General features: G+C 36.7%; 1 protein-coding gene across 1 annotated transcript; it reads right to left on the bottom strand.

Annotated features, from left to right (window-relative positions):
• Nucleotides 1-418: 418 nt before the first annotated feature.
• On the bottom strand, nt 419-12,532 carry LOC134753540 (uncharacterized). Its single transcript, XM_063689451.1, has 6 exons — nt 12,067-12,532; nt 8,231-8,312; nt 7,344-7,483; nt 5,431-5,540; nt 3,164-3,247; nt 419-2,170 (listed from the first exon to the last, which is right to left on the bottom strand). The coding sequence occupies exons 1-6, from the start codon at nt 12,182-12,184 to the stop codon at nt 2,162-2,164; spliced, it is 543 nt and encodes a 180-aa protein (XP_063545521.1). The 5' UTR covers nt 12,185-12,532; the 3' UTR covers nt 419-2,161.
• Nucleotides 12,533-12,982: the final 450 nt, after the last annotated feature.

The following is a 12,982-nucleotide window of genomic DNA, read 5'->3' as shown; positions in this document are numbered from 1 at the left end:
CCGTACTTTTTAGGGTTCCGTACCTCAAAAGAAAAAAACGGAACCTTATATAGGATCACTCGTGCGTCTGTCTGTCTGTCTGTCCGTCTGTCACAGCCTATTTTCTCCGAAACTACTGGACCAATTAAGTTTAAATTTGGTATACATATGGAAGTTTGTGACCCAAAGACGGACATGTAACGCAAACAAATGAATTTTAAACATGGGGGCCACTTTTGGGGGGTGAATGAGAAACATAAAAAATAAAGTTTTTCAAACTATATCGTGTTATATATCAAATGAAAGAGCTCATTTTGAGAATCTCAAATATATTTTTTTTACAATTTTAGGATAAACAATTTAGAAGTTATTCAAGAAAATAGGAAAAAAATGACCATTTATGACCATGACCCCCCCCCCCCCCCCCCCCTTTAATCTCCGAAACTACTGGGTATAAAATTTAGAAAAAAATAAACAAAATAGATCTTTACCTATAGATTATAGGAAAACCTATTAGAAATTGCATTCAAGCGTGAGTCGGACTTAATTACTTAGTTTTTGATCCGACCCCTACGGGTTTTTTAAAGACATTTCACACTCACGTTTCACATAAAAAATACATTGTTTAAATTGTGTAATATACGGAACCCTTGGAACGCGAGTCCGACTCGCACTTGGCCGGTTTTAGTATTTGTTGTTATAGCGGCTACAGAAATACATCATCTGTGAAAATTTCAACTGTCTAGCTATCACGGTTCATGAGATACAACCTGGTGACAGACAGATGGACAGCGGAGTCTTAGTAATAGGGTCCCGTTTTTACCCTTTGGGTACGGAACCCTAAAAAGGACAAAAAGGAGGCAAAGTGAATCGTTTTAAATACATAAATTACATTAAATACGTTCTTCATTGGCATGATTCACGGTGGAATTTAAATTAATTAATGATTTTCAAAATAAGCATATATATTTTACTAGTATACAGGATTTTTTTAAACAATACAAAAAAAAATAGAATTATGCATATGTCATGTCCTGGTAAACTTCGGTAGGTACTTTTTTTGGGCAAATAGGGTACCTACTTGTCTAAGTAGGTATAGAAAATGTAATTAATTTACAATTTAATTAGAAATTAAAGCAAGGACAGTCAAGACAAAATTATTATCATAGGTATTTAATTTTGGAAATAACAATGGAGGCGACTTTTTAAATATTTGCGTAGTTTAATAAACTACCTAGTAATATGTAAGCAAAAAACACTAAAATGCCATCATATTTGAAAGAAACTGAGACATATTAAATATACTAAAATGGGAGACTGACACAGACTGTCCGCCAACGCGTGCTCCCGTTGAAACTACTCGTTATCCATAAAACTTAAAAATACGTGACCCGTTTTAATATATTTAGCGACTGTGTCTCAAGAAAGTTTTGTTATTAAAATAAACATTTGTTTACTCATATTAAAACGCAACTAAACTAGGCCCGAGTTTTCCCAATGTATTACTACTATTACCTACGACAAAACCCAATATACTATTATATTATAGCACCAATGCTATATATTACAGTATTATGAAGCTACCAATTACCTCGAAGTCACCTCGAAGTTATAAATGTTATCAAATATTATTACTATTTAAAATCGAAACGTTTAATAGTACATTACGATACAAGTGCGTAAAGTAGGAAATTCGAAACGAGTGGCGATAAATAAAACGCGTCCGAAGCAAGTGTTTAAAATCGACACGAGTTGCGAATTATCTTTTCACACGTGTAATTTAAATTTCCGACATACCCACGTATAGTGCTAGTTACCGGACTAGGGCGGTAAATTAGCACCATATGTACTGTGAAAGTATTTTACAGTACATCTGGTGCTCAATTACGACACCCTGTGCTATAATAAGCACATTACGTAGAAAATTTAAAGGGCCATATGTAGTATATGTACTGTAAAACTCCCTTCGGTCGTGTTTTAAAATTCGCCAGTACTATTTAATTTGTTCATAATTACTATTAATATTTGTCAACATAAACCAATATAAACAATACCTTATGTCAACTAGCATAAGGTCCAATTTACATTCTTTTTTGGTAACTTTTAAGTATTCGAGTTTCGACTTCACGATGTCATCTAGTATTCTACGGTGGTGTCGTCCCAAATATGGCAAAGTATAATTCTAATTAACCTGAAAATAAAGATATAATTAGTACTTTAGTTAAGTATATTTGAGAATAAGAATAAGAATAAGAAATATTTATTAGCACAAAAAAAAACAACTAAAAACAACATAAAATAACATTCATTTAGAATATAAACTAACAGAATTGTGCTAAAAGGTCCTCACTCAGCTTAATGTCCCGAAGTGAATCATAGGACTCACTACGTGACGCTGATTTTCAGTGAGGCCTGATAAAACTAAAACTAAAACTAGAACTAAAACTAACTAGGTGGCATGCAACAATGTATTTTAATGGGGTTGGCAACTGTCAAAGGTTTGCAGAGATGGCGCCATCATAGCTTGCCCCTTTTTCTCTGAGATTTGGCTTAAAGGGCTGGCATCCAGGACATTAAAAAAAAACATTTGACACAATTCTAGGGAGTGACGGAGCAAGCTATGCTAGCGCCATCTGCTAATTATTTCGACTGAGCAACCCCATTGGTGCCTATGTGTAGTAATTTCAAATATAGCGATAGGCGAAACCAGCGATAGATATAACTCCGTAATAGATGGATACAGTCTAAGGAAAAAACGTGCCTCGAAAATCAAGAAAATTTGATTCTCGATCAGATGGCGCCACTACCTTTGGTCTACTCTCGTATAGATGGTGTTGACGGTTTCGTTTGTTATTTAACAATTTTAACGCATCTTTAAAAGAACATGGGTCAAAATAAAATAGAAATAATTAATGCAAATAAATAAAAAAATCATTTTTCCATATATAAATACATTTTTTGATATTTTTATTTTTAGTTTTAATCGTGTGTCGATAGATGGCTCGGTCTATGTGGACTCGGCTATTCTCTTATAGACGCTCTTCTTCACATTTACCTATATCAAAGTATGCCCATGATTTTATTTTTATTTTTACGTTTCGCCGTCAAAATACTGTGCTAAGGCATTGAGTAACAATTTAATTATTCAGTAAAATGAAGCATAAGATACAAACGGCGTGCTTACCCTCGGTGTCTTGTCTCTCGACGTGACGGTGGACGCGTTGGACGCGGTGTCCGCCGGCCGCCCGTCTGACTTCTCTGACGCGTCCTGTATACACACACACAATAAGTATGATAGGGACAAAGACACTTGATGATATAAAAAAATCTAGTAATAAAATAAAAAAATGTGACGTTCCACGAAAAAGGTACCTTATGGCGACTGGCCCTCACGTCGCATAGCAACGCAATAGTTTTGGAGCGGCGGTAATAATAGCGTCACCGCCAAAGGTACCTTTACCGTGGGACGTCACAAATATATGGAAATGTAAAAAAAACTCATGACCTCAAAGTTTCAAACTTTAATTTTTAGTTTTAACTTCCAGAATGAACCGCACGAAGGGTTCCGTACCTTTACGCAAAAAACGGCAAAAAAAAACCATGTTTGTTGTATTGGAGGCCCACTTATATATTGATTTTATTTTGTTTTTAGTATTTGTTGTTATAGCGGCAACAGAAATACATTACATGTGAAAATTTCAACTGTCTAGATATCACGGTTCATGAGATACAGCCTGGTGACAGACAGACGGAAAGACCCGTTTTTACCCTTTGAGTACGGAACCCTAAAAAGTGATGATTCGATTCCTTACATTCTACTGGAAAACAGAATGAATGTGTGGCCATTACTACATAAATAGAAGATGGAGTTCTGAGCGCAAAACGTCTGTTTCAGCTTGAAGTGCAAAAATGCTTTCATTTGTTCGGATGTCAAGACATTTCCGGAAATTTTGTTAGCATTTTTTGCAAATTTTTCATACAACACAAATATTTCATTTTATTTCATTACCTATTTGTTATATAAGGCATGACGTAACTAACTAAACTAAGCACATAATTTTTTCCTGTTAAAATAAGTACATCACATCGAATAATTAACTGTTCTTTTTTGTGCCAACCAGTGCATATTTGCAAAACACTGATTTAAACTTTCACGATTTTTACACATTATTATCGAAACGTTTTTGCGGAGCGAGTTAAGGAACATATCGCAGCTGTCAAGAACCGTCAGGTGAACAAGTCTGCCGTTGCTGAGCATTTACTAGAGTCAGGGCCAAACCACTGGATTGAGCTTCACAACCCTAGAATACTTTCTACAGATCGTGGGTTTTATAGTAGAAAAATCCGTGAAGCCATTGAAATCAAGAAACATAGAAATTTCAATCGAGACGAAGGTTTTAAGATCTCATCCACATGAAACCCAGTCATTAGTAAGTGTAAGCGAAACCAAATATCGAAAGTTGAAAAATCGAATATTGTGAGTGTTGTGTGTCGACCCGGTAACATCCCTAGTGCACAAAACGTTCAAGTTAATGAACAAGACCAAGTGCGGGTAGTTCGAAAAACTCGCGCGCCTAGAAGATGTTGATGTCAACTTTAGCCAGTCTTCTCCGAGACCACGGGGACAACGCCGTCCTCGAAACGTCGGAGGTAAATTTAATACTTATTTTACGCGATTAAGTCCCGTCGTTGTAAATAATAATGAGTGCATATTTGCGTTGTAATTTGTGGATAATGTCGTTGGCTATGCATATGTTAATTTTAATTGTACTATTAAATGTAACATTTATATATTGTACAATTGTTTGTTATCCCTTAAATTAATATAAAAAAAACAGTACCTAATAGGGAGTATTACTGCAATGTTCTGCAACCAGAGTGCACCACTAGTCTCTAGGTAAACCATTGAGTAACTTATACATAGGCATACCTTTAACAGGTTTTTGACAAGTTTTCAGAGATAATAAAATATGACATTGATGCATCAAGGCGGTTTGTTTACAGAGGACCTACCGGGAAACACGAATCCGAAATTTCGCTATCTGCCTCTTTATCGCTCGAATATGCAAGTGACAGAGATGTTAGATAACGAAATTTCGATTTTCTTGTTTCGCGATAGACCCTCAGATTGTGGTAGTGGCGCCACCTACGCAGAATTTCGAATAATATTCCCTATAAAGGTTCGTGAATTCTACAGCCCATAGAGTTAGTACTACACAAGAAAAGAAAGCTTAACCTTTTCGACGCCGTGTCAAACACAAAAGCTGTCACTCGGACGCCACGTCACTGAAGTGTCAAAACTGAAATTGAACTTTATGCACATGCACGTAGGTCTATGTTGCTCTGTCGTCTGTGACGGATTAATCCGTCTTTGGCGTTGGACCTGCGGTGCCGGTGCCGATATATCCGTCATTGGCGTCCAAAAGGTTAACAAAACTTTTCGGAACGTACGTCATCAAGTTCGTGCGCGTGTCCATTGCGCAGACTCTCCCGCAGCGTGTCGTCATCGTCATCAGTGTGTACGTCGTAGAACTCTTCACTGTCTAACTCATGGTCTGTGCCTGAAATAAACATGGAAAGTATAACATTTAAAACTTTCGCGGTTTGAACACATATTAAATCACATTTAGAAACGGGTCTATCGCGAATTTATTTTGTTACCTTTGTTTGCAACTTGGGGACCAGTGATCCAGAAGTTAAAGCCAAGGGATCTATCTTCGGATGTGTGCGCGGATGTTGTGAGTGTTGTGTGTCGGACTATTGACAATAATTAACTTTTATGTGTAGTGGGTGGTTTGAAAATGTGATGTCTACCTCAAACTTTAAATGCACTTTTCGTGGGGTAGTCACACAAATCTCTGTTTTGACATTTTGCTGGGACGTCAGTTAGCCGCGACCACGACCAGTGAAACCTGTGTCGAAACGTCGGTAAATAAGGCGTAAGCAAACGCTTGCCTTACACTACTGTCTACTTCTAAGAAATCAAATTGACAACCCATCTGTTCTGGAGCGTATGCGTATTTTTACCCCAGACAACTACATAGCTGCAGTAGGGCGTAGCGCACGTAGAGCCAGAAACCTTTTCGCATATCCAAATGTCCGCACCTATCACGGTTCAAACGCACCCACGTACCGAGCAATAGAATTACTAAATAACTTCTTAGCTTCAATCCAAAACGCAGACATATTCGCAGACAAGTGGCCGTCCTTACAAAGTAGTGTCAGGATTTTTTTAAACTCTACCTATGTAACTTTGTAGTATGTATGTTTAATCTAAGTTCCTAGAGATACTCGTAGTTCGAAAAATGTATACATGTTTATGATACTGACTATGTATTAACAATATAAGTGTCTTGGCGTAGGTCGCTGTAAACTTATACTTGTGTTTGTTTGAATAAAGAATAAAGAATAAATAAAGGTAACAAAATAAATTCGCGATAGACTCGTTTCTAAATATGATTTAACATGGAAAGTGTAAGTAAAGTAAACACCACATTTCGTCGCGTCGCTACAAGTACATGCGGCCCACACCAATTTTGGTGTCTAGCCATAGTAATTGCCGCGCACCGCTAAGAAACGGATGCCTCAGATGCCTGCTCGCGCTTGCGCCACCTTGCGTATCCGCCATTTGTCGTAATAGACGCGTTTTGTTAGAGAGTGAACCTTCTGTACCTAGTACTATTATTTCGCCGCTATAATTACTCAACCTCGTATCTGCAACACTCATTTGATGACAAGAACACCCGTATTCCGAATGAAAGAAAAGCGACATTTCCATCAAATGATTGTTGCAGATATGAGGTTGAGTAACTATAGCGACGACTTATTCTGTGGCGTCAGTGACGTCTTTGGCCTAGGAGCATATAACCAACGGAGACGCCATGTCTGTAATTTGCTGTACAAAAAAGTCTGCCAATTTTTGCGGGGGAGGGGAACGTCATATGTATACGTAACGTCAAAATAGCCATGTCAGATAAACGTCAGTCCATACATTGAAACCAGAAATCAGAAATAATCGCATTTATTCGTGATAAACTATAACATACAAAAGTATAAAAACAACAAAGAAATATAAATATAAAAATAAATAGTTTACCACGAAATGGTCCCGCCTCAGCATAATGCTAACCCAAAAGTCAGTGCCGATCTTCCAGCGAGACCATTTTTAGGGCCACGAACGAACGCAGCTGTACGACACGGCCCTATTTTAAAACTGAACGCGACTTTGCGGCGGCGAAAGGGCGGCGATCAGCGCCATCTAATCTGCCATTCTGTCGAAACCCCCTGCCTGTTAATAGCTACTCCGTTTGGTTATATCCTCCTAGTGTTTGGCGGTCAAAAGATTAAAGCAAAGATCTTCTTACCTAACACGGATTGGTAGTCAGTGAAGTATTCAGAATCTGATGCGTAGCTCTGTTCCTTGCCGTCAACCACATCACCTTCTGCTGCAGGCTTAGCGGCCGGCTTGGGCCGCGGACGCCGCCTCTGTTTCTGCCGCAGCTGACTGTAATGATGTGAATTGGTTAATTAAGTTGAAATTTGGTACACATAGAGTTGTGCCGTTCTCGGTAACATTCCCAATTTTGTATGGGGAAATTTCTCGCTCGGTAACGTTCCCCATGCAAAATGGGGAATGTTACCGGGAACGGCACAACTCTAGGTACACATATGTAAGTAACCCAAAGACGGACATGTAACGTAAACATATGAATTATAAGGGGGTAAATGAGAAAATTAAAAAAATAAAGTTTTTTAAACTACATCGTGTTACATATCAAATGAAAGAGCTTATTTTGAGAATCTCAAATATATATATTTTGTAACGTTAAAATAAACAGTTTAGAAGTTATTTAAGAAAATAGTCAAAAGACGACCATTCCCCCCTTTATCTCCGAAACTACTGGGTCTAAAATTTTGACAAAAAATACACAAAATAGTTCTTTACTTATAAATGACAGAAAAACCTATTAGAAATGTGCAGTCAAGCGTGAGTCGGACTTAATTACTTAGGTTTTAATCCGACACTACGGGTTTTTAAAGTCTCACGTTTCACATAAAAAAGTACATTGTTAAGAATTGTGTAATGTACGGAACTCTTGGAACGCGAACCCCCGTGTACTTGTACAAGTACAAATTAAATTCGAGTTTTGAACTCATATAAGGAATAAAAGAAAGTTCCAATTTCAAAAGCGCAAAAATTGTCCTGGGTCTTACGAGGTCTTGAAATTTATTTGTATCAAAAAACTCTTACTTTTCCTTTTGTAGTTCCCTCAAAGCCTCCAGTTCTGTTCTCATAGAGGAGACTTGCTTGTCCAAGCGGGCCATCTCACTCACTAAAATAACATAACATAACTTAGTAAGGTCAATACGGGTAAGTGTGGTATATCGGTAAGTGTGGCATATGGGTAAGTGTGGGTGGCCTTCACATTGGGGCCTGTTTACACATTGATTAGTGTTTATTACAAGTTCATACATTTGCTACTTGCCTTTAGTGTCAAATATACAATCCACTAAAGAATTTAAACATTTTATTTCCTAAAGATAACATGATACCTCAATGGGTTCCTGACACATATGTACATGTGAAATTTCAAGTACAAAAGAGGACATTGGCGGTGAAGAGCCTTAAGGGCAAAAATCGTTTCAACGTCTTGCAGACCAAGCGATACCATAAAAGTGATGACCAATAGCACAGGGCGGACACGCTATACATCAAAAATCACTTGCGTTTCTATGTGTGAACGGCACGTCTGTACACGCGTCATGAGTCATAGTGTAAGTAAGTTGCTTAAAAATAGTACTGAGCGGCCGGCAAACGGCCGTCAATCTGCTGTCGCGGGGCGAGGTAATTCGAGTCGGGGCGGGGCGGTGCGTGGCCGTTCTGTATGATAATACTATTACTTATTCTGTGCCAATAGCATGGCACTCATAAATGTGGGTGTTGAAAAATAAGGTTAGCTCAGGTAAAGTTTATTGCAGTCCATTGTCTTGTGACGGCCGGCATTTGCAAACTAAGATAACGAATCCAAAATGCATCCTAATTGGTTATCTTTATGGGGAGGCGAAGCTTAGCCTAAAAAACAACAACCAATAAACTGTCCTTACTAACTACTGTTTGTCTCATTGTTTGTCATATCATAGAGTAACTTATACTAGAGCAGTACTGTCATAGTAAATTTTGTAACCCCAGTAAATTCACTGCCATCTGTCGACACACTTTAAAACTAAAAATGAAGATTTATAAAAATACGATAGAATGTATTTCAATATAGATAAATGATTTTTTTATTTGCATTAATTATTTTTATGATTTTGACCCATGTTCCTTTACTGATATGCGTTAAAATTGTTAAATAACAAACGAAACCGTCAACGCCATCTACGACTGTAGGCCAAAACTAGTAGCGCCCTCTGAACGAGAATCAAATTTTCTTGATTTTCGAGGCACGTTTTTTCCTAAGACTGTATCCATCTATTACGGAGTTATATCTATCTTTGGTCATATTGTTTGTGTAATTTATTGACTTGTAAAATGACTGCCTTTTACCAATAAAACATGTGAATCTAAATCATTTCCTGTTTTTACCCTTTCCATTATTAAGATAAATAATCCTAAATGCATCGTAATTGGTTATCTTTATGGGAGGTGGAATTTAGTTCACTCATTAGGATCGAAGAAAAATTTTCATAATCATAATCATTTAGAAAGAAGCATGCTCAATATAAGAAAAATAGACAAAATAAGACACTCTAAAATAAGACAAAAAAACAAGAGCAACAGATGCCTTGAGTTATGCAAAGAAACTTAAGTGGAAGTGGGCAGGCCATACAGCAAGACTAACAGACAAGAGATGGACATCGAAAGTCACTAAATGGAGAGGCCCACTTAGCAAAAGAGGCCAAGGCAGACCACTTACACGTTGGGAAGATGACATAAAAGGAACAGCCGGCACAGACTGGATGTCATTAGCACAGGACAGGGACAAATGGGCAGCACTGGAGGAGGCCTTTACCCACTAGGGATTCATGTAATTAAAACACTAATTTTAAGTTTAAGTTTTATTTTTCAAATTTATATGTAACCGTTTTTACATTGAATAAAGGGCTTTTTTATTTTTTATAATCATTTATTCAATGTAACCATGGTGTTTTACAAAGATGATAAAAGTCTAATCAAGTACAAACATGGACCCTACTAGGGTGTAGCAGTTTACATTATAAATATTCTTACCCAGTAGGTAGTAGTAGGTCAGTACCCAGTAGGCCAGAAGGGTCGCTGAAGATAGGAAGGCGGGGCGCGAGCTTGTGAAGGCCCTTTGCACCTCTTGGGTGCCATAGGGCAGAAACAGTAGGTAGTGGGTAAATAATTGAATATTAGCTTATTCACCGGAAATGTCCCCGATTGTACATATTTATTATGTAAACAAGCATCATAAATAAATCACATAATAGTTATATTATGTTAACAAGAGAAGGCCATAATTCACTGTAAAGGCTGATGAATTGTTTAGGTAAATTAAAGTATACTTCTTACAGAATGTTGTTTAATGCCAGGATCAATTTATCCCGTTTCTTTAGAGAATTACTCATATTTCATGCAAAGTACTTGTGTTAGGTTGGGCTTGATTTTGTTGTCTGACTTAACCTCCTAAGGCCCAAGGTCCTACCTATAGTACCTCTTCAGTTTGATGAAATTTAAATCCTATTCAATAGGAACAGTTGCTTTTGCTTTGTTTCGTTCAATTTTTCAACAACGCAAAATCAACTCTATTTCCTACACTATAGGTTCAAATTCAGGTGTTTATTATTATTAGAGTTCAGGCAGGTGGCTGGAGCCTTCTGGAGAAGACAGGCTCTGGACAGGGACTCGTGGAGGAATATGGGAGAGGCCTATGCCAAGGGCAACCAGACAAGACGTCTGCGGAGAAAGGCTAGCAGTAAGCAGTAAGTAAGGTTCAAATTTCCATGGCAAATTTTCTTTTCTTTCTTTCTTTTTTTTATTTGTTAAACATAGGTACATAGGTGTTACAATAATTACTTAGTATCACTATGTCTTACCAGCATTAGGTATACAAATTTGTTTGTGTTGGTAAGTTTAATAATAAACTGCATGCATAAATCTTACTCTAATCATTACATTAAATTAAATTATTGTCTCTTTTATATTCGTCAATGGAGTAATACGCTTTGTATGATAAGAATGCAAACAGACGTTTCTTAAAGAGTCTTATGTTGTCTGTATTTAAAATGCTATTTGGTAAAATATTGAAAATTCTTGAAGCCATTCCCAAAACACTTTTAGATAGCAAGGCCGTGTTAAATGAGATAGTATTGCTAATCTTCCCTTGTTGACGTACACTATTAAAGCTTTAAAATTGATTTTTATTTTGCTTAACATAACATGCAATTTCATAGTTTTTTTTTTTTTTTATTATAAACTGATCGGCGATTGGCCCTAGTCACACCTGATGGAAAGTGAAGACAGGGCCTAAGATGGAGCTCATAGATATATAAACATGGAAAAGTTTTGGATTTTTCCTTCGTATGGCTGGACCTTAGGAGGTTAACAGGCAGTGACAAATCAGTTGAAAACTTACTCTTACTCACTACCATCCTTTGGTCATAGTTTCAAATAATAATACAGTAATCTAAGAAAATATGGCGAGCAGGACCCAGTTCTAACTCTAGGACCAAACATGTCATCCTTTTCTTTTGGGTGCTAGTACTAGTGTAAGACAAAGATAGTTTGATTCTCTCTGTCTATGTTTGAAATGAGACAGTCCCTTGACAAACTATAATTGAAAGATTTATGTACCCCTGTCTTTGCATGTTTTAATGTACGTGTAATTGCAATACCCTTTTAGGGATAACATGTTGTAATGGAACTATTGTACTTAGAGTAAGACCTGTACACCAACATGAGAGCAATAAATATTCTATTCTATTCTATTCTAAGTTTAAACGTCAAACTTCTATTCAATTCAAATGAAATTATGACGTTTTAATAACACTCGCACAGTCTGGGCTATCAAAATCGCTGCCAACTTAGCTTGGTCTAACTCTATTAATATTGTAGGTTATACTGACCCAGCATTGCCCTCCTCTTCTCGTTGTAAGCTTGTTCATAAATGAACATTCCGGCGGCCCCGACGAGACCGACTATTGCCGCCCCAACCATCATACGCGGGGATAGAAAGCTGTTCATCCTGCTCAACTGCCAACTCAGTTACCTTGAGAATATAGTGAAATTTTCGGCGTTTGTGGCCCAATTATCGCGAAAATACACTCGTTCACGCGAAACAAGCTTGGTATTCCGTACACAAACACTAACACGTCAAAGTTAGCAGTAAATATGGTTTTCAAACCGGAAAACAGACTTTCTAGTGCTTAGAGATTTGAAGGTGAATTCGGTGGAATTGTATAGTAATGAATCGTAGATAAGATATAGTAGAGCCAGAAGTTAAGGTTTAAATTGAAAATTAATTAAATAACTACGAATTCCGCATTATCAGCAGAATTTGCAATTAAAATGAAATTGCCAAACAACCTGTCAAAATATTTTTTTTTTTTTTTTTTTAACATTTATATTTGTGTCACCACAAGGACGTTTTATATGACTTTTTTTTAGAAAAGGTTATTCAACTTAAATATTTAAATTAATTATTTAAATATTTTTATATATTTTTTTAATATGTAATTTATTATACAATATGTAAGTATTCACTATTATCACAAAGTGCTTGTTTTTATAATTGTATACATTTTAGATTATTTTCCACTAGACAGCTTCTGAAATACGCCTTAATGTTTTTAGTGCTGGCAACAGATTTTTAACTAAATCTGCAGAATGATCTTCAACAATCACTACAATACGCATTTAAACATTTTACTAAATAAAATTAAAGAGTACTTAAATATATTATTTATGTATTTGGAGTAGCATAAAATGCTTCCAAAACATTTTTAATTCAATAGTCCTTATTTTTTTATGGTAGCAACATCT

This window comes from Cydia strobilella, chromosome 27 (genome assembly GCF_947568885.1).
Source record: "Cydia strobilella chromosome 27, ilCydStro3.1, whole genome shotgun sequence".
Classification (NCBI taxonomy): Eukaryota; Metazoa; Arthropoda; class Insecta; order Lepidoptera; family Tortricidae; genus Cydia; species Cydia strobilella.
The sequence above is the reverse complement of the archived record's forward strand: the minus strand, read 5'-3'. Positions and strand labels throughout refer to the sequence as shown.